The sequence below is a fragment of the Lissotriton helveticus genome, chromosome 4_1 (assembly GCF_964261635.1).
Source record: "Lissotriton helveticus chromosome 4_1, aLisHel1.1, whole genome shotgun sequence".
Lineage (NCBI taxonomy): Eukaryota > Metazoa > Chordata > Amphibia > Caudata > Salamandridae > Lissotriton > Lissotriton helveticus.
Genome location: NC_136063.1, coordinates 1054189325 through 1054212295, shown reverse-complemented (window position 1 = coordinate 1054212295; position 22971 = coordinate 1054189325). Strand labels below are relative to the sequence as shown.

General features: G+C 48.8%; 1 protein-coding gene across 1 annotated transcript in view; it reads right to left on the bottom strand.

Annotated features, from left to right (window-relative positions):
* Positions 1 to 6346: 6346 nt before the first annotated feature.
* Positions 6347 to 22971, bottom strand: part of MARCHF6 (membrane associated ring-CH-type finger 6) — a 1360950-nt gene continuing 1344325 nt past the window's right edge. The window contains exon 26 of the mRNA XM_078687648.1: positions 6347 to 6710. Coding sequence (XP_078543774.1) covers positions 6620 to 6710 — 91 coding nt within the window. The 3' untranslated portion in view covers positions 6347 to 6619. The remainder of the gene's footprint in view (positions 6711 to 22971) is intronic.

Sequence of the window (22971 nt, the reverse complement as noted above, 5' to 3'; positions counted from 1 at the left end):
CCTCTCCTCCTGATCCTGGAGACGCCAGTGCGCGGGATCCCCCCCTTTACGTGGCGCTTCCCCCCGTACTCTTTACTAGACGAGGTGTTCCAAAGGGAAATTGCGAACGAAATCGAAAACTTTTTTTAGACGAATATGGGCTCTGTGGAAAGTTTTCAGACGCTATGGGAAACCTTTAAGGTCTACATACGTGGGATAGCCATGGCCAAACACTCCAGTGTCCTGAAGTCCATTAGACAGCGGCTTAAATATTTAGAGAGTCAGCTGAAGGACCTTGAAGGGAGGCATCAGGCGGAACCAGAGGGAGACGCACTAGACCAGATCAAACAATTGCTGACAGAATATCACACAGAGGGAGACAGAGAGGTACAACACATGGGCAAATATGCAGCGGCCCGCATGTACGGCGAGGGTGAAAGGTCTGGTTCTCTCCTGGCTAAGATGATTAAACATGAGCGGCGGCCACTGCTGATTGGCGAGTTGATCTCGAGTACGGGAGAGACCCTCACAGACGAGGAACAGATTATCGGGGAATTCAGGCGGTACTACTCTGCTCTATACGAAACGAAATCGACGGGACTGGAAGGGGCGATTGACGACTACCTGAGTTATATTAAGATGCCACAACTGTCCGATTCGCAAAGAGAATTCCTTATGATGCCCATCCAGAGGGAGGAGATAGAGGAGGCCTTAGATAGTATGCGGACGGGTAGCGCCCCGTGCGCCGATGGGCTGACTGTCGGCTTCTACAAATCATTTAGGGAACTGCTGGTCCCCTACCTCTCGGCATTATTTGATGATATATGCTTGGAAGGCTCCATGCCCCCGACTATGCGAGAGGCACTCATCATAACGATACTTAAGCCTGGGAAGCCTGACACGGAATGCGGCTCGTACAGACCCCTCTCCTTGATCAATGTTGATGCTAAGCTGTACGCAAAGGTACTGGCGACGCGTCTTGCACTCCTAGCCCCTGTACTGGTGGCCCCGGAACAGGCGGGTTTTATCCCATCTAGGAACCTCACATACAACATTCGTACGGTCCTGCGGACGATGCAGCATGTGAAGCCGGAGAATAAGGCGTTGGCAATATTCCTAGACATGGAGAAAGCCTTCGACTCTGTAGAATGGCCTTTCATGTCCAGGGTGCTTAGGAAACTGGGCCTGGGTGAACCCTTCCTTCAAATGATAGGCGCTTTGTATTACAAACCAACGGCCAGGCTACGAATTGGTGACACGGTCACGGAGGCGTTCAGAATTAGCAGGAGCACAAGACAGGGTTGCCCACTCTCCCCGTTGCTATACGCACTAGTGGCGGAACCCCTAGCGTGTGCACTCCGAGAATACCACAGTCATGAAGGTATTAATTTCCCTACATATAAGATCTGTATATCCACGTACGCTGACGACACGCTATTGTACGTCAGAGACCCGGAACTTAACCTCGCGCCAGTGCTAAGGGAGGTAGTGCAGTTCGGAGCCCTATCTGGACTAAAGGTGAACTGGTCTAAATCGGTGGCATTCCCGCTGACTCCGGTGACGTATAAATTTGTAATGGACTATCCATTGCAGTGGTCGGAAGACCCGGTTAGGTATTTAGGCATAAGACTACACCCAGACCCGGAAGTATTGATCAGGGAAAACTACGGGGTTGCTTACATGAAATTGACTGACGATGTTGACAGATGGTGTAGGTTGCCGCTGTCCCTCGCGGGCCGCATTGCGCTCATGAAAATGCTGGTACTTCCGAGGTTCTTGTTTCTCTTTCGCAACCTACCGGTGGTCCTATCTAAGGCATTCTTCAAAACGCTAATTCAGACCCTCACGAGACTGGCATGGGGAGGTAAGCAACCGAGAGTTAAGTGGCAAGTCCTGACCCTCCCATATGACCAAGGCGGTATGGGGGCCCCGGACGTAGAACAGTACTATAGGGTCACGCAAGCGATGCACTTGCATACTTGGATACATGGGGATAGCAATATTCCCCACGTGATTCTAGAGACGCTCTTCGCGAAACCCCTCCAGCCAGCGGCTACTTTGAACCGGCCACGCGACGTGTGGGCACTTTAGACTCTATTAGGACTACGAATAACGCATGGCACTCTTTGGCCAGAAGCCGTGACTGCTCACTGCTGTATTCCCCCCTGGTCCCGATAGAATGGGCCATATGGCTTCCACCGCTGCGAGAAAAGGGGGTCACGCGAGCCCTTAGTCAGCTGGGCATACTCAAGCTGGGGGACCTGTTCAAGGACGGGAAGGTAGTCACCTGGGACCAGGTCGCTCCCTCCCAGATCACTGCAACGTTGCTGCACCGTTTCCATCTGCACAGAGTCCGTGCAGCACTACAGGAGCTGCTGGGGCCGGATATGGAGGAACCCACAGAACTACCAGAACTGACTTACGTAATAAAAACACAGTCGAGCTGCAAGATGATAGCACGACTGTACAGGTTGGGGCAGGGTCACCGAACACAAGAACCCTCGAAGGCCCGACAGGCGTGGCAACGAGACTTACAGACGGAGATAAGTGACGCAATGTGGAAATATTGCTGCCAGAACACGAAACGGGTGTCGCTGAATGCTAGGCATAGGCTTGTCCAGTTTAAATTTCTGCAGAGAGTGTATTACACTCCGGAACGCTTGCACAGATATGGACTCCGGCAGACGCCTGAATGTGAACGTTGCAGTGCGTCAGTGGCGGACTTCATACACCTGGTTTGGTCCTGTCGGGGATAAACAACTTCTGGGAGGAGGTTTTTCTCGAGCTGGGGCGGATACTAGAGATGGAGCTCCCGATAGATCCGGCGTTGGCTCTGCTGGGACATACCAGAGTTTTACCTCCAGCTACGCGTCGCCTGGCTGGCATAGGGTTAATTATGGCACGGAGAGCGATAGCGATGTGTTGGATGCGCGGCCCGCTTCCAACTAAACGAGGATGGGAAAGGGACATGTTGTACAGTTGCACACAATCCCAGCTGTATAGTGAACTCTTACCACCTGTGAGTAGGCCACGGAACTTCTGGGACCAATACCTGACATACAAGTCGAATAGGAACGACACGGTTGAGGATCAGGAGGAGACAGAGGAGCAACGAGAAGGGGGGGAGGACAATGAGGCCTAGATAATTTCACGGTTCCTGGAGGGGCCGCACGGGAGGGACACCCAGGTATCGCTGACACTAGAGACCAAGGACACATAGACTGCATGCATAGGGAGATCTTCAGGTTAGGAGCATAAAGTGAGTGAGAGAATGGACGGGTGGGGAGGGTGCGGGAAGATTTGGCTGGGGCACGAGACACATAACATTGAGAAGGCAGTAGCTCAAAGGACGAGGCGCACTGGCAGTTGAGGGGGGGAGGGAAGGGGGGTTAGTGGGCATGTTGGGTTAGGGAAGTTAGACTTAGACCACGTAGTCGAATGCGCGCACCACAAGAGACTGCCAATACAGCACTGGAGGACGCCGAGCTCACCCTCCCGAAGTACTGGAGGGTAATGACTTGGGGAATTGGCGTTCATGCAAAATAATGTTGTTGTTTTACTTGAAGCTCAGGCAACTGGACCAGACGACGCCGGTGCAATGTTTGGCACACTTTCTTCCTTTCTCCCTTTCTTGAGCAATGGACTTGCATATTGTATTGACATGATCCTAGTTTGCTGCCGGCCCCAGGGTTGTAGGCGGAAAGCTGTGTGCGTGCATGGAAGGCGAATAAAAGTTTATAATCCCAAACCTTAAAAAAAAAAAAAAAAAAAAAATGGTGCATTGTCCCCAGCCCCATCCTCATTATCCTGATCTTCAGGTGTATGTGGTGGTGAGTGCTCAGGTGAAATTATTAAAGATTGAGGCTGAGGGGGAGGAGGAGAAGGATTAGTCCAGACATTCTTCCTCTTCAAAAGAATGTGGTAGGTCTCCTCTGTGTCAGGTTTCCTTTTATGGGTCACTTTTGTGGTGATATGTCCAGTAGTTGGATGAATGTACAACTGTCTCTGTTCCGGATCAGGTTTGGTAGGCGGAGCATTGAAATGTTGTTCTTGAGATGGAATCAGCACGTCCAGTTATTTCGGTGCCAATGGTTTTGTTGCAGAAGTTTAGGATCCTGATGATTTTCGATCCAAAAGTGTTTTATAGTATCAAAGGGGGCAGGCCGGAGCCTGACTTTAACTTCCATCCTAAAGGTTTCGGATCGGAGCCCATTTTCAGGTGGCTCAGCTTAGAGCCGGGAGGCTTTTGGGTGTGTTTCCGTGAGGAGACGGATGGTGGAGAGTCGGAAACATGTTGTCGTGCTGACTGTGGCCCGGACGCGGGGGTTGGACTGGAGTCTTCTTGGACTGAGGTGGATCATGGGGCAAGGGAGGATCTGAACTCATGGTACGCTGCCCTTGTGGGATTTCGTCATCCCCCCTCGGAGCCGTAGTCTAAGATGGAGATGGGATCCTGTTCTTTTTAGGCTCCCATGAAGTCTCCAGTTTCTTGTTCCGAATCGTCTCCGAAGAAGTCCGGAATGGAACTGGCGTGTTGGCTCTGCATGTCGCGAAGCCCGCCACGATCATGAAGAGTCTTCTTGGAGCGGAAAGCCTTGTACGCGTCGCAGTCCTGTTCTCTGTGCTCCAGGGACAAGCACAGGTTGCACACTTTGTGTGAGTCGGTGCACGGAAACTTCACGTGCCACAGAGGGCAGAATTCAAATGGAGTCCGTTCCATCGACTGCGAGGCGGACCGACGTGGGTATTCCTGATGGCCTTCCACGAGCTTCCAGATCAAAAGAGTTTTTTTTTAGAAGTAAATGCGATATGCGGAGAATGGGATACACAATCGAAAACAATACCGTTGAGGGCGAGTGTCTTGCACACCGAGGGAAACCAAAGAAACAGTGTTGAACCGGAGCGCAGCAATTCAGGTCCGAACCCAATGACATGAAAAAAACAATCCAACAATGGAGTCGGTGCCCACGCGCACGATCACCGAAAGGAGGAGTCACCTACCTCGTGACTAGAATAGACTTCTTTGAAGAAAAACAGACTGCAAACATCCAGACCCAACACAAATGGCAGGAGTATGCAAAGCGTGTGATCTACAGTTCACATGCCTCGAACATATCATATTGATTAAATACTTTGTTCTTTGGACAGTACCCATTCATCTTCATGGCCCACTCATGCTTCTTTCAGGCCCTCCCACAGAAAAAGTCCTAGAGCTGGGCCTGCATGCGACGCTGCAGGACTTCAAAATAAAATTCTTGCTTACATTGGATACATCGTAGGTCCTGATTGACAGACTCATTTTCATTTTATTGTGTAACTGAGCAGTAAAATCAACAATTGGGACACAGAGATGCAGTTTCAACTTACTTTAATACTGTATGAATTATCCAAATAGGTACTACTGCTGCCTAGATCACTTGAGCATGTTTTAGACGTTACCTTTGGTTTATGAACTGATACGGCGATGCAATCATGATTTTCTCTCTGTACACGTTGCGAACAAGGAGCGACGTAGTCAGTAGTTTCCTCCGCTTTCCACATTAGCAAAAATATGTTTCACTAAATCGTTTCGTAAAAAATTTCCAGTCAGCTGGCATTCTAACATTTTTCTTGTTCACAATAATATTTGATGTGCACATTGCAGTGTGGCGTTTGTGAGAACGCATATGACAGGAGCCAGCTCCTGCACACATGTGTTTTCCGATGCACCTGAAAATATGTACCTAATAAAGTTAGATGAGAACACAGACAGATGCTGTTTCTGAAGTTGTACAGATCTGAGTTAAGGGGGTGATATAATGAGTATATTAAGACTAGTCCATACTCCCTCAAGTTGTCGGTTAAAAAATGTTTTCCTCCATTTCTGACTACTAGCGTCAGAAAATTCATTTTTGAGCAAACAGATTTAATTTATATTTTCAAAATTGGAATTGTTCTCCATGTAAACCCTGCCTACAGATATCTACTTGTAAACTGTACATTACCAACCCAGAAACACATTAGACGTAGCTGTCAGTCAATAGACATGAACAACAGCTTTGGTGTTATTCACTTCCTTTGCAGATCCCTGTCATCCTACCCTTTAAAACACAAAAAATATAAATGATAATCTACATTGATTACATTCTCTCACCAACGTACAGCTGAAGTAGGTTTGCGTTTCTCATTTTTGGTAAAATACCCCCGCCCCTCCCTCCATATCCAAAATAAAAATATACAGACCCAGGCACGGAGAGTACCTGAGCCAGTACAATTCTTCAATAATGATAAATTCCGTGAATATCTTCCAAGTGACCATTAATATTAAACCTCATCTTTTGCAATATTTTGCACGCCAGGCCCACATTCACAAAACAGCTGTCCGGAATAAAGTGACAATCAGATTTAATAAATTAATATACACTTGTGATCTTTCTTGATGTCTCCTTAGAGTTGTACAATATAAATCATTTTTTATGAAATCAAAGTTTTCAGGTGATGTGATCCTATTTACACATTTACAGATAGATGTTGATGTCAGGAAAACGCAGATCGGTGAGCAGGGTTTGTAACCACGATCTGAAACTTCAGAACATGGGTGGAGAAAAAAACTGCTCAGAGGAGAAAGATTTCAAAAAGTTTATGTGAAGGTCAGATTCTTCTATTCCTGTGAAGCCTGCGAATATGGTGGTGAAGAACTTGTTTTACCAGATTTCCGCTCGTAATTCACCAGTCGCTGTCCAACAAGGTACCTACAGTGATAAGAGTTAAAATATAGCATCAATAGTGGTAAATTATCAGAATACATATAGTACACCAGCAAGTGTATCCGAACGTATGATGCACTATGGTTGCACAAACACGCTCTATCCAAAAGTTAGATTATACATCGTTTTTTAAATTCAAGATGGAAGCTAGCTACAATGAAAAAGAACATTGGGGAATGATTTTATCCTACTAAAACATTTTCATAGACATTTTCGATTCCTTGAAGATTCTTAAACTTTTTAAATACTTCTCTCGCCCATTGCACCATGTAGGAATGAAGTACAGGACAGATTGTCTGTGCAGCTGTTCCATATCACTTACATTTTTAGGGCTCAAATAAAGATAGTGTTTGCGGTCTACCAGAGCTCATGTAACACATTAAATTAAATTATAATTCATGGAAAGGGACTTTAGGCCAACCACCTTCAGACATTGCTTTGTGGGAAGTGCCATTCAAACTTTGGATCAGCCTACAGGACAGCCATTTGGGGCTTGGCGTGCCAATCATGAGTGCTGTCCTGCCCTCGTTCTGCTCCCACAAACTGAGACAGTGCTGATAAACAATGAAGTGTGACAGCATTAGATCACACTCGTACCAGGCTGGTGAGCACCTGTCCCTGGCTGTGATCAGCTCTGCCGGTGTGACCACGGGCAGGCACTCATTGGATTGCTCTGGTGCTGCTGGGGTGAGGAGGGCGGTGTCTGCTGCTGTGGCACTACAATTCAGCTGGTAGGCTGAGCAGTTCATAATGTGTATACGTCAGCTGCACTTGCAGTGCTGGTGGCCTGGATCTTATCCACTTTGTTCCCAAAACTGACTTGACCACGTCCATGACTGCATTAATAGAGCATTTAGGCAGAGGCTGTGAATGGTACACCCCCACACCGAGTGCAGCGCTGCCTGTACATTAGTAGTACAGACTGGCAAGCACTCAGTGGGTGATCACGACGCAGACGAGGGAGACGGAAGCCGCAGATGACGCCTACTGACGCGCAGGGATACTGCTGACGAAAACTTTCCGGATCCAGTCTGACGCCTGGGGATATTCTAAGGTAAGGAATCTAACACTAACGTGTTTCTTTTAGATACAGAGTTAGAGAAGTTAAGTCATGTATCCTTTATTGCTAGTTTTTAATAAATTTAATATCCATTCCCATAAAATGGCATTGCCTTAATCCAACAGCTTGCATTTGAATATATAGTTTGGCAGTTTCACATTTTATTCGAGTCTCTTTGAAGATTAGAAAAAGTTATGGAAATGCATTATGATTGTGTAATAGTGGCACTACTGAGTATGGTTCCGGTACAAATCTTTGATTGGTTTCGTTCTACTGTATTGTATTTGTTTTCTATTGTCATGGCTCATTCCTATCCGAATGACGAATGAATAATTGATTCAGGTTGTATATTGTTATTATCTAGTTGTAGTTTGATGATTCTGTCAGCCATGTACATAATTTGCTCAGTCATTATTGTAGGAATAGTCAACTGCTGATAATGAACATCATTGAAAGGTCACATTAAGTAGTTTGGTTGTGTTACCTGTTTTTCCAGCAAAGCGTGAGGATCTTGGCGCAGACACGAATTACATGATAAAAAAATTAATCCAAATATGCCCGAAAATTAGATTTTCGAGTTTTAGCTTTATTTAATCCTATAGAGAATACAATTTTAACATGAATGTCCACCCTCATCTTCTCAACAGCTTTTTCCTCTGTGAACACTTCTGCTCCAGAACGCGAGCCACTACAGAAAATGCCATTGAAACAGAGTGCCAAAAAAGATCAAATATCTTTGAAAGAAATTGGAAGGTATCTCATTTGTTTTTTATTATTATTCATAGTTTTTTGGGGGGAAAAAGCCAATAAGCAACCTGATTGTCGAAGCAGAAGCCTGGAAAACATTCAGCACTGGTAAAAGCCAGGTTCTAAGACCAGGCAGCAAAGAACTGCTGGGAGCAGAACACTAGAGAACGATCACCACTGGTGAAAACCAGGGCCGAGGATTACACTGAAAATAACTATCGGTATGGAAACCAAGTCCATGAAATGGAGAACCTCATACTTGAGGAAGTCTGCAGAGCGGGGAGGTTGGGAAAGGCAGTAAGGAATCTGGGGCTAGAGCATGTCTCTACCAGATACAGCATTACGGAAGGTAACTCATTCATCTGATATAGCCGAAGATTCCTTACCTTGTGAATTTGATACCAAAGCCATAACACACCAGAGGTGGGTTCGTGAACTAGGCCAACAAACGTTCTCCGAGAGAATCAGCCGTTGACAAGTAAAGAGTGAACCAGCATATGTATGAACCGACTATAATGGTTCACAGTATGTTACAGAAACTGTGACTAGACCATAGGGAAAGAAAATAATCTCCTGGAGGTACCTCAGAGAGAAGGAGAAGTTGACCCGAATACAACTGTCAGCCACTCTGAAGAGAAGGCAGGACACTAACAGATGAAGTAAACTTAGGTATAGGATACCCAGGGTAAAAAGGGAATGGGACTGTACTACCAGTCCGTCAAGGGAAGACCAAAAAATAAGAAAGAGAGAAACAATAGAAAGCTGATCTGAAAAGGAGATCAACAAACAGAGAAAGTAAATCAGAAAGAACAGAATGTTCGGAGCAGAAGAAGAGACGCACAAGTTACTTACCTTCGGTAACGATGTACAAGTTACTTATCTTCGGGAACGATATATCTGGTAGAAACGATTCTAGCCGCAGATTCCTTAACGTAGAATTATCCCCAGGCGTGAGACTGGATCCAGAATTTTTTTTTGCCACAGCCGCTACAGGCGCCGGGGAGGAGGGCGGGCGATATGAATGTCAGCAGCCCTACATGCTAAGAACAGATGCATACTGGTAAGTAGCATATTCGGTTCGAGGCATGTGGGCTGCTGAATTCATATCTTGTGCATAGAATACATAGCAGTCCCTCCATTAGCGGCGGCCGCCTGTGCCAGCTGCAGCAGTTTGAAAAAGTGTTTTTAGAACAGGCTGCCCTACAGCTGCCTGCTGTTTTGAGTGCACATCCACACAGTAGTGCTTTGTAAATGTGTGTGTGGTAGACCATGTGGCTGCTCTACATATGTCTTCTAAAGGAATATTTCCAAGGAAAGCCATGGAGGCCCCCAACTTTCGCGTGGAGTGGGCCCGTGGGGGAACCGTTAATGTGCGCTTGGCTTTGTGATAGCAAATTTGAATGCACTTAACGATCCACCTGGCTATACCTGCTTTGGAAATGGGGTTGCCGTTGTGTTGTGGCGAAAAGGCAACAAACAGTTGTTTCGTTTTCCGAAAATCTTTGGTCCTATCTATGTAGTACATTAGAGCTCTCTTGACGTCTAGTGTGTGGAGCTTTCTCTCCGCCACTGACTGGATTTTGGAAGAACACTGGCAGTTCTATAGTCTGATTGATATGGAACTGTGAAACTACCTTAGGAAGAAACTTAGGGTTAGTACGGAGTACCACCCTGTTGGAGTGAATCTGTATGAATGGCTCCTGGATAGTTAGTGCCTGGAGTTCACTAACGCGTCGCAGCGATGTGATTGCTATCAGGAAAGCCACTTTCCACGTCAAGAACTGAATCTCGCATGAGTGTAGAGGCTCAAAAGGTGGACCCATCAGTCTGGTGAGGACCACATTTAGGTTCCATTCAGGAGCTGGCGGGTTCCGGGGAGGAATAACTCGTTTGAGTCCCTCCAGAAAAGCTTTAATGGCAGGTACCCTGAAAAGCGAGAGATGCTGCCTGTTTTGGAGATAAGCTGCTATTGCGGACAAATGTATACGAATGGGAGCATAGGCGAGATTGCATTTGTATAGATGTAACAGATAACAAATGATGTTGTGAGTAGAGGCATCTAGCGGGTTGATGTTGTGGTCTGCACAATAAATGCCAAACCGCTTCCATTTTGCCGCATAATATGCTCTGGTGGTGGGCTTTCTTACCTCTCTTATGATATTCATACAGTCAGGAGGCAAGTTGAGGTAGACAAACTCTAAGACCTCAGGAGCCAGATCGCCAGGTTTAGCTGTTGCGGATCTGGATGCTGAATGACGCCATGGTTCTGCGTCAAAAGCCTGGGTGTGAGGTGCAGCCTTTGATGCGGTACCACGGATAGTTCCAGAAAAGTGGTGTACCATGGTTGGCGTGCCCACGTTGGAGCAACCAGGATGAGTGTCATCGAGTGTTGCTTTAGGTTGCGTGCCACCAGCGGTATTAGAGGTGCTGGGGGAAAAGCGTACGCAAATCTGCCTGATCAGTTCATCCATATCTCATTGCCCTGCGACTGTGGGTGTGGAAACCTGGCGGCAAAGCTTTGGCATTTGGCGTTTTCCTTTGTGGCAAACAGGTCTATCTCTGGATGACCCCACTGCTGGAAGTACGGGTGGAGTACAGATGGATGTATCTCCCACTCGTGCAGTTGGTGGCTGTGCCTGCTGAGCAGGTCCGCCATCTGATTGTCCTTGCCCGGGAGGTGTTCCGCCATGAGGAAGATGTTTCTCTGAATGGCCCACCTCCACATGCTCTGAGCCAGATGAGACAACTGTGGAGAGTGTGTACCTCCCTGCTTCTGTATGTAGTACATGGCCGTCATGTTGTCCGTCCAGATCAACACAACCTTGTTGCACAGATGTACTTTGAATGCTTTCATTGCCAATAAGATAGCCATCAGTTCTAGAAGGTTGATGTGCATCTTCTTCTGCTGCGCTGTCCATAGTCCCTGCACTGTGTAGTGGAGTACATGAGCTCCCCATCCCTGGAGAGATGCGTCCGTAGTCAGAATAATCTGTGGCACAGGCTCCTGGAACGGTCGGCCCTTGCAAAGGTTTTGTGGATTCCACCAATGCAGAGAGTTGTATGCACGACCGGTCACCAACACTAGGTCTTTCAACTGTCCGTGAGCCTGGTTCCACTGACGTGCTAAGCACTCCTGAAGCGGACGCATATGTAGTTTCGCGTGCGGGACTATGAAGATGCAGGAGGCCATCATGCCTATCAACTGCATGAACACTCGTGCCGGAAGCGAGTGTTGTGGTCTGAATTTCCGTATCAGCAATTGAATGCTGTTGATTCTCACTGAATTTGGCTGTGCTTTGGCTGCCCGAGTATCCATTGTCGCGCCCAGATACTGCCGTACGTGGGCGGGCTGAAGGTGGGACTTTGGATAATTCAGTGAAAATCCCAGATCGTGAAGAAGGTGAATGGTGTGGGACATGTGGGCGGCACACTGCTTGGCCGACTTCGCCTGGATAAGCCAGTCGTCCAGATAAGGGTAGACGTGAACATTCTGTCTCCGTAGGTGTGCAGCCACCGTCGCCAGGCACTTTGTAAACACCCTGGGTGCCGTCGTCACTCTGAAAGGGAGGACCTTGAATTGATAATGTTGATTTTGAATGGTGAATCTGAGGTATTTTCTGTGTGACGGGTGAAGCGGAATATGGAAATATGCATCCTTCAGATCTAATGTTGCTAGGAAATCCCCCTGACTGAGTAACGGTAGAACCTGCTGCAATGTGAGCATGTGAAAGTGTTCTGATAGGATGTACTGGTTTAGGGGCCTGAGGTCTAGTATGGGTCTGAGGGACCCGTCCTTTTTTGGGATTAAGAAGTACAGCGAGTACACCCCTGTACCTCTTTCCTCCACAGGCACGAGCTCTATTGCTCCTTTTTGCAGCATGACGATTACCTCCTGCTGCAATAAGTGCAAATGCTCTGTGGACATAGGACGGTGTCTTGGGGGCATGTCGGGTGGAGTGGATGTTAACTCCAGACAATAACCTTACTGGATAAGCTTTCTCACCCACCTGTCTGTAGTGATGGATGTCCAGAATGGTAGGAACTGTTGCAGTCTCCCCCCGACTGGTGTGGCATGGTCGGGGGGCAGTGACAAGGCCTCACTGTTTGTTAGTGGCAGAGGATCGGGAGCTGTTGTATCCACGACCTCTACCCTTGGTGCTGTTTCCACGATAGCCACCTCTACTTTGTTTGGTGTAGGTGGTTTGCGCGCCTCCTTTATTGTATTGTGTCTGCTGTGACAGCTGGCCTCTGGAAACTCCTCTATTGTTTGAGCGACGAAAAGAACCACCCCTGAACTGCTGGGACTGTAGAGCCCCCATAGACTTCGCAGTCTCAGTGTCCTTTTTTATCTTTTCCAAGGTGGTGTCCACCTCTGGTCCAAATAAGTGGTCAGGGTTTACAGGCTGATTTAGTATGGTGGTTTGTATCTCGGGCTTGAAACCGGAGATTCTCAGCCAGGCATTTCGGCGCAACATTACACTGGTGTTAATTGCCCTGGCCGCGGTGTCTGCTGCGTCCAGCGCACACTTGATAGATGCATTTGATATAAGCTTCCCTTCCTGAATGAGCATCTCTGCTGCCTCCTTATATTCATCTGGCAAGTGTTGTAACAGGGTTTCAAGTGTATCGTAATGAGCCCTGTCATATCTGGCTAAGAGTGCTTGAGTGTTGGAAATGCGCCAGATATTGGCCGCCTGAGCTGCCACCCTTTTCCCTGATGTTTATAGCACTTTAGATTCTTTGTCAGGGGGAGGAGCATCACCCGTTGTTTGCGAGTTTGCCCTCTTCCGGGCATTCGAAACAACTAGAGAGTCCAACGGCAACTGTCCCTTGATATAGGTGGGGTCCCCAGGTGCTGGTTTGTACTTTTTTTCAATTCTGGGGTTTATCACCCTTGCTCTGGTGTTTTCTTTAAAAATGTCTCCAGAATGTTTCAAGACACCCTTTAGCATTGGTAGAGTCTTGACAGTTCTCTCCGAGGTGGAGAAGGTGTCAAACAAAAAATCTACTTCAATAGGGTCAGCATGGAGCTGGACATCATGATTTTTGGCTGCCCTTTCAATAAGCGCATTAAATGCCGCTGAGTCTTCAGTAGGCGAAGTTTTCACAGCATACATCTGACTGTCTGGGGCAGTGTGTGGATCTCCTGGGTCAGCAGCGTCTGCCCAGTGTGAGAAGTTGGCCTGATATATGATGCTCACTAGTTCTAGTGATCACCTTGTATCAGTCCAAACAACCCTTATGGTGATTGGTTGTAAGTCAACCTTATAGACCAGCTATCCTAATGGTAGCATGGACAAAGCAGTCTTAGGCTAAACTCTTTTGGCATGTGAAGCCAGCTGTTTTACCACAATATAACCCCTTGAATACCAGATGAAAGGACACCACACAGGTTGTTATGAAAATAAACAATATATTTATTAATAACAAACACATCTGAACTCTTTATGAGGTCAGAGGGCTAAGCACATGACAATCTCTTAGGAAAAATACGATAAGTTGCACAAAATTACAATGGGGCCCTAGGGGCACGGCAAACCATATACTAAGTAAATGGAATGTGAGAGTCGATAGAAGAAATGGAGCTGTCCAGAGGCTGTAGGACCGCTGGGACTACGCTATCCTAACCTTAGGTAAGTAATAGGAGGCCCACGGGACGCGGGTGCAGAGTGTGAACTCACAGGCGGGATGCGTAACAATGTCTATGGACAGTACAGTTCAAGAAAAAGGTAAGTACGGACAATCCTGACTAGGTAGGACTAAAACGACTGTGAATCTAGACACTAGTCAAGCTACCCTTGAGCACCGAAATGCTCTCGTTACCTCACCCACGGACTGCGGGTGCATAGGTGCGAAGTTGTGTCGGGTTTCTGCGTAGAAGTCAATGTAGCCTGAAAGAAAAGATGCTGCAGGCGACCAGGAGGAAGATGTCCGGTGTGATCCAAGGATGGATCAGAGATGCTGAAGACCTGAAAGCAGAGGGGACAATGTTCACAGTCACTAGCCAGTGACTGGAGTGGAACCAGGAAGGAACCAGATGTCGTTGTCGCGATCAAGTGAAGAGTGGACGCTTGACTCTGCAGCCACGTGGACCAGGAGATGTCTTGGACGACCAGGATGGAGGCACGAGCTGTCCCACGCAGGCTCTTGCTGTCGGCGGTGTTGGTTCCGGATTCGGCGTCAACAGGCCTTGGCAAAGGCAACCGACGCGGTGAGTGGAAAAGGCGTCTGGTACGGACTAGGAGAGTCCGGGGTGCCCCTCTTTTGGAAGGGAGCAAGGGCCAGTCTGGAGCAACCAGACCAGCAGTGAAGATTTCAAGGTTCGTCGTCTAGGAGGCCACTAGCCAGCCGGCAAGTGGTCAGACAACCCGTCGAGCAGCAACAAGCAGAAGGGCCCCACGCAGATCTCGTGGATGCTGGAGGGCTGATCTTCGGTGCAGGGGCTGCTCGGGGCTCCTCAATCCCCAAAGCACTTGGTCGAGTTTACCTCGGGAGTCGTGCTGGAAGCGAAGTGCAGGTTCTTTCAAGATGGCCGGTCCCACGTGTCTCGTCGCACCCACGGATCTCCGCTGTGCTGCAGATGTGAGTTGAGGTCGGAGAGGTCTGGGAATCCGGGATTCGTCGGGCACTGAAGTCTGGATCCTGGAAGGAAGACGACAAAGGGAAGCCGCTGGAAGCTTGATGGTGCCTACAGTTGCAGGGTGGACACTCCTTGCCCACAAGGGAGATTCTTCAGTCTTCTATGGAGCAGAACATCGAAGTCCAGAGTTTCTTCTTGTAGAGTAGTTCAGGATTAATCTAATTTGGAATGGGACCAGCTCCTACCTTTATCCTGCTAAAGGGGGCTGCACTACTGACTAGGTCCCTCCCCTGGGTGGGACCAGGAAGGGGGGTGGTTACACCCCCTATCCTTTGTCCGGCTTCGCGCCAGAACTGGGGCAGGGATGCCCCAGCAACTGGTTTGAACCGGTGTATGCACAGGGCACCTTGTGTGCCCCAGGCATGTCTCATTCCTTTCAGGCCGGTCCTACCCAATACACAAAATCCTGTCTGGGGTGGTGCTAGCACCTCCCAAGGCAGGAAACCCTTTGTCCAAGCCTCCCTCGCTGGAAGGACTCCCAGCAGCAGGAGGTCAGACTTGTGTCTGTGGTGGCAGCATCCATTTTGTGATGCTGAGGCTAGAGTTAACTTAACCGGGGTTCACAGTTACATACATGTCGTGTCCCTCTAGAAGGGTGGAATGCTACCCCCGTCACCAGAATTGGCGAGGGGGTAGTATTCCAATTCGTATGACACCTTACTCGACATGTTTTGATAATGTTATACCAGAGTTAGCATTTAACCGCAAGGTTGATAATGCACTTAAGAGTATATGGTATAGCGTTATCATGGAACAGCAATTAGGACTTGGTTCCGCAAGCTGCAGACGGGCTCAGCTCATGCCAGAGCACCATCTCACATAATTCCAAGCACTCTGCCTTCAGGATTGATAAGGCCTGCCATAGGAGTGACTGATAGGAATATATGTGTCCATTTTAGGGTTAGATATAGGTAGGCTATATCTATAGCAAAGGGTGATTACACCACCTTGCCCCAGCTGTCTTGCAGCCAGTTGTGTCAGTTTTAGGTGGCCAGCCAGGGGTGGCATAATACATGCTTCAGCCCCTGGTAGGCCCTGGGTACACCTATGCCCTGGATACCTAAGGTACACTGTACAGAGACTGATAAGGTGGCCCAGTACCAATTGGTAAATGCACCTATAGTACATGGTTGTCAATTTAGAGAGAGAACAGCTAGACTGTGGGTCTGATTAGCAGGCCCACAGCCAGGGAAAGTCGTAAACCAGTGAAGCAAAAAGCAAAAATCTGGGGTGACCATAGGATTGCAGACCCCACTCTCCTACACCCAGGGTTCATTGTGATCTTCAGGATCAGTGTCTATAGGATAACTGTACTCCTCATTGTCACCTTCCCCTGTCTCCACATCCGAGTAAGTTGGCGAGATAGGAGCAGTGTCTCGGCCATGTGGTGAAATAGGCTCAACAAGAAGAGGTGATGTAGTAGAATCCTTCTTCTTTTTCAATGGAATTTTATAGGACTCCATAGGCTGTTCAGGGGCGATCTTTCGTTATAAATAGAAAGTCTACCCGTGTCTGCGTCGATGAATTGCCTCGACTGCTCTTCAAGCGGGGGCTGTCGATGCTTTGTGACAAGTTCCGCAGTTGCAGGCTTCGGCCCCGTGGACACCCTCTTGGACACCTCGACGGCCGTTTTAGGGGCGAAGGCCTTAAGTACCACTTTCGGCGGCAGTGTGAACTGGATGGGCGCCGACGATTTTTGAGGTTTAGTGGTAGGCTTCGGTGTTGGAGTGTCCTTCGGTCCGACAGTAGAAGCCTTCTTTTTAACGCGTTTCAGCAATTCCGACACCTGCTTGGAGAAGGAGGCGGACGGCTGTGTCGACTTGACGGGTTCCTTCGAGGCTCCGCCAGGTGTGGGCTCGAGGTTTGTACCGCTTTTAGCCTTATCTGGTCGACGTGTAGGATCTAGAACCTTCTGAGCTCCGAGTCCTTTTTCTGTGTCGACGGCCTTCGGCGCCGACTTTTTCGGGTCGACGTCCTTGACCAGTTTTTTCGGTTTCGCAGTCTTCGGCTCGACACCCTTCAGCGATTTTGCCTCCAGTGCTTTCGGTTGTGTAGACACTGATGCTTTTTCTTTCGGTTTCGATCGGTCAACCAGTGGCTCGTTAGAAATGTCCGTAGCCGGGCCCTGAGGCGAGGCCATAGAACTAAGTGTACGATCTCGGGTAAGGCCATGTGGCGATCCCTCGACCTGAGCCTTATTGAGTGTCTTGGTCTCGGGCCCCGTACCAACGATCGGGTCTTGCTCGTCGCCCGAGCTATCTTCTACGGCCCCAAGGGCCGCATCGTCGTCTCCTACCTCGTCGACGACGTCTTCAATATCGACCATCTCGACATCTGCGTCGTAGTTGGAGTCGATCTCCGATGCAGAATCAGACTCTCGAACTTCCTGCTCGACTCTCTCATCCTCTTCGGTATCGAAAATGTTCACCGGGTCAGGTGCCGTCTGCTGGGCCTCCTTGCGCGCTGCGCGTCGAAGTCGAATCGTCTTCTTGGAGCGGAAACGAGAACAAGCCATACGGCTGGCTTCATCGTGATCCGGAGACAGGCACTAATAATAATAATAAATAATAATAAGACCATTTTTAAAGCGCCTGGTTACACCTGTGACGGTGTGTCCCCGCGCTGAAATGCTACTACTCCCAGATGAAGCTGAAACCAAGTCACACTGAAATCCTAGAATGTATCAGGATACTATTTACTTGGGAAAGAGATAAGTTTTTAAATTTTGTCTGAATCTTGTTTCGGAGGGCTCCATCCGAAGGTTCAAGGGGAGGCTATTCCAGTGTTTGCTAGCCAAGAAACGGAAGGAACTACCTCCCATTCTGGTCTTGTGAACACAGGGAAGTTGGAATAGCATCACTCCGGCGGATCTAAGATTTCGAGTGGGGCGATGGATGGTGAGGAGTCTTTGCAGATAGTTTGGTCCTTTTTCCTGAGCAATACGATGAGCCATACATAGTGCCTTAAATTTGATGCGCTCCACAATAGGGAGCCAATGAAGTTTACGCAATGCCGTCGTACCGGATGCCCTGCGTGGAAGGTTAAGTACCAGGCGGGCAGCGGCATTTTGGACACACTGTAGTTGTTGAATGCCTTTTTTACTCAGGCCTAGGAGAAGGGCATTGCCATAATCCAGGTGTGGCGTGACTAGGGCGTGGATAAGTTTCTTCCTGGCACCAAAGGGGAGCAGGTCGAGAACTTTGCGGAGAGTTTTCAGTATTCCAAAGCATTTTCCAGTGATTTTGCTAATCTGTTGCATCGATCATAATTCCCAAGTTTCTGACAACCTCTGCTGAGCGGGGGATTGGCCCTAGTTCCGTCGGCCACCAGTCCTGCGACCAGGTGGAGGGGGACTTACCGACCACCAACAACTCGGTTTAATCGCCATTTAGGCGAAGGCAGTTGCTGTTCATCCACCCTGCCACAGCCCGCATACAGTTGGAAAAGTTAAAGGCTTCTTCAGGCTGGTTGTTGGCAAGTTGAATTATTAATTGGGTATCGTCAGCGTATGTGACGATATCCACACCATAGGATTCCACAATATGTGCCAAGGGCTCCATATAAATATTGAACAGCGTGGGGCTCAAACTTGAGCCTTGTGGAACCCCATGCCTCAACTTACGAGGAGATGACTTATAAGGAGGGCAATGCACCTGAAAACTCCTGTTTTCCAAAAAAGATTTTATCCACTCCAGGGCTGGACCCTCTATTCCCATGTCGGAGAGGCGCGACAGCAGCGTTGAGTGCAGCACGGTGTCAAATGCTGCACTAAGGTCTAATAACACCAACGCTGCTGTCTGCCCTCCATCAACAAGTTGTCTCAAGCGTTCTATGGAAAAGAGGACCGCGGATTCAGTTGAATATCCTGCTCTGAATCCTGACTGGGTTGAATGGAGGCAAGAGTTCTCTTCAATAAATTTCATAAGTTGCTTGTTCACAACCTTCTCCACAACTTTCCCACAAAAGGGGAGGAGGGATATAGGACGGAGGTTTTGCAGTTGGGAGATATGAATGTTCGCTTTCTTTTTCAGGGGTATAACCTGTGCGGTTTTCCAAGCCTCCAGCACATGGCACTCCTGAAAAGAGAGAGCGATAAGCTGTTCAATCTGCTCGATCATGCCATCAAGAGCTCCCATACATCGATTAGGGGAGATTACATCCAGAGGGGATCCAGAATGGATTCCTCTCATAATGGGAAGCAGGTCTGATCTCTTAGGGACTGAGAAGCTTGTTAACTGGAGCTTGGTAGTGGGAGCATTTCTCACTATTGCGTGATAGTCATGTGGGCTGTCTGTGAAAGTGGCATGTATTAAGTCTACTTTTTTCACAAAAAAGTCCGCAATCTCATCACATAGCTCATTAGAGTATGTGTCTTGAGCCTCAAGTCTGGTGGGAACCGTGAGCTCTTTATATATTGAAAAAAGTTCCTTAGTAGGGTTTTTTGCGGATTCAATACGTTCTTTCAAATGCACACCTTTAGCTGCTCTTATAAGTTTATGATAAATTTTTAATTCCTTTTTATATTTTAGCTTATCCTCTGGATCATAATTTTTCCTCCAGCCTCGTTCAGTGTTTTTACATTTGGTTTTAGCTTCCTTAAGTTCTTTAGAGAACCATGGAGCCGTTTGAGTCTTTCTGACAGGGGGTTTAAATGTCCATGGTGCTACTGTGTCCAGAGCCCTGGACATCCATTTTTCATAGCCCTCCCATGCCTTGAGCAGAGTGTCGTTGGAGGGGGGAGGTTCTTTACATAGGGCAGATTTAAACTTTTCCTCTGTAAAGTTCTTCCAGTCTCTGCGTTTCAAGGGTCTAGAATTGGGCACATTCGAATTAGTCGCACTGCATTCCTGTAGAACATTTTCCACCTCAAAGGGGATGACAAAATGATCGGACCATGTGATTTGCAACGGAGTGTTTATTTTAAGATCCTCCCAGTTAGCAAACACAGGGTCAAGAAGATGGCCAAGCTGATGAGAAGGAGATATAGATTGCAGTGTTAGTGATAATGATTTCAAAGCCTCTACCACGACCTGTGCCTCCCTACATTTGAAATCTTCAAAATGAAAATTGAGGTCCCCTAGAATAAGAAATTTCTTATGTCGGAGCGCATGTTGTGTTATTAGTTCTGTTAGCTGAGTGGCAAATTGTGAGGACTTACCAGGGGGCCTGTATACTAGAAGTCCATTGATATTACTTTTGGGACTAGTTTTTATCGCAAAAAACCCACTCTCACTGTTCGGCAGTGTAGCCTTCTCTAAGGTACAGTATAGGTCGCTCTTGTGAATTATAGCCAGACCTCCTCCTATCTGTTTTTCTCTATCGATTCTAAGCAAGCTATATCCTACCGGGACCGCCTCCAAGGTTTCTGGAGTCGAGGCTGTATCAAGCCACGTCTCTGTTAAAAAGAGTACATCGAGATCACCATCTAACACAAGATCATGTATCTCTAATCTGTGTTTTTTGAGGGATCTACAATTAAGTAGTGACATTGTTGTTGCACACCGGGTGGACGTCGATATGAGGATATTTTGAGTTGCAAACGGGACATCTCTTGAACGGGCTCCGTTCCATGATAGTTCGTCGATAAGGCCTCTGGCGTCGACCGGGCCTTCAGTGTCGAAAAGCCACGCGGCTCCTCTGGAGGTTCGGCTCGTGAACCGAGCCGAAACAAGAACTGGGCACCGATCGCAAGCCAATACCGACGGTAACTAAAGGCCTTTTGGCCAAAAAGAAAGTTTTCTATCGATTCCGAACTGGAGTTAACAAATATGCATCCGAACCTAATGGCGGAAAAAAACAATCTGAGGATGGAGTCGATGCCCATTCGCACTGTAGTCCAGGGGAGGAGCTACCTATCTCGTGATACTTCGAAGACTCTTCCAGGACAACAATGTGCAATCATCCAGACCCAACACTAGGCGGCGATCTATGCACAGGATATGAATTCAGCAGCCCACATGCCTCGAACATATCGTTAACGAAGGTAAGTAACTTGTGCATCTTAAAGAAACAGGTTAGTATTAGATTCCTTACCTTAGAATAGATACCCCAGCAATACCAACCCCGGTGGTGGGTCTGCGAACCAAAATCACACCATGAAGTCCTGGAGAACTGAACGGCCAAAGAAGCCGTCTCTCCGGACTTGGCTGTCCAGGCAGTAATGCTTGGCAAACGTGTGCAGCGAGGCCCACGTAGCTGCCTGACTAATGTCCTGTGAGCAGGACGGTGGCCGTGCAAGACGGACCGAGCCTCCGGATCACCGGAAGCTGGCCGAACCCAGGTGCCCAAGAGGGCATCATAAAGAGAAGCTTGAAAGGGCAGAAGCTGCTTCACATTCCCTGATGCACGGTGAAGGACATCAAGCAGAGGGTCCACAGACAAGGGGACTGAAGGGTGCTGCATGTTCAGAACACGAGTGGCCACGGAGAATGCTCTAAGCTGCACTGGCCTCGGTAGCCCTCTGTGGAAGGGACAGCAGCTCATCTGTAGGTGAGGGCTGTAAACTAAGCCTCCCAAGACAAGGAGGGTGCGACCAATGCCCAAAAGAATGGAGCCATATGGACGAATGGGGGTCCTGATTGGGCTCTTGAGGAGGCGGGGAGCCTGCAGGGTCCAGGGGCTCCTGAGGAGGCGTTCCGCAAATGATAAGGAGGGCACAGGCAAGGATATATTCGGCGTCGCCGGACATGAGAGCGACGCCAAACTCTCCAGAAGCTTCCAGAGAAGAGACAACAACCCAGTGTCGATGCGGCGCCAAAATTACTTTGGTCGACGCCGATCGTGCCTTGTCCGGCGCCGAGTCGGCCCCGTCCGGTGCCGATTCCACATCCACCACGACAAGCTCCGCTTCCGAAGAAGGAGATGGCGCCGGGGAGGCAAGCCTCCGACGCCGCACCAGCGCCGACTCAACCTCAACTACAACAGGCGCCGACTTTGAAGTAAGAAGCGGAGCCGGGGAGGTGAGTTTACGGCACCGGATCGTCGCCGACCCCGGCTCCGGACAGTTGGCCGCCAGCCCAGAAGGCCGAGGTGTGCTCGAAGCAAGGCTTTAAGCACCAGCAACCATCCAAGACGCCAAAGGGTGCCCCACGGGACTATGCGGCGTGGCAGGGGTGCTATGGGACGTAGAGGGGGACCCAGCCGGGCCGCACCCTGACAACACTATATCTCCATCATCCCTGGAGGGCAAGGGCTTATGTGGCGCCGGGGGCAAACCCACCGGCGAGTCCATCGGGGACCCCATAAGTAGCGGAGCCGGAGGACTCCCCAGGGACAGGAGAGGACCCAAGGGAGGCCTGCAGAGCAGCAGCATAGGCCTCCATCTGGGTCAGAGTCGCCCGGATAGGGGAGGGGCGACTGCCGGGGGCGCACGATCAGAGGGTTCCAGGAACCAGTGCCCCCGACAACAGATGAAAGTGAGGTCGAGGACCTCTGCGACATGCGCCGTGACTTACCAATAAGGGGCGAACAACATCCTTGGGCCCCAGAGGGCGACCGACGGCGCAACTGGAACCCACAGGGGCCTGCCAGCGATGAGGAGGCCGGAGGACGAGACGACTCCGAACGGGACAGGAGAGCCGAAAGAAGCTTCATCCGGTGCTCTCGGCAGGACTTCGGCTTGAGGTGTTGGCAGGCGTCGCAGTCCGTCGAGTCGAGGTGTTCGCCCAAACACTACATACAGATAAGATGTGGGTCCGTCGTGGACATTTGCCGCGAACAGATAGTACAAGTTTTAAAGCCCGAAGTCATCGCACACTATTCTAGACGCGAAGCTTCAAAAGAGGTCTGAAAACAGGCTA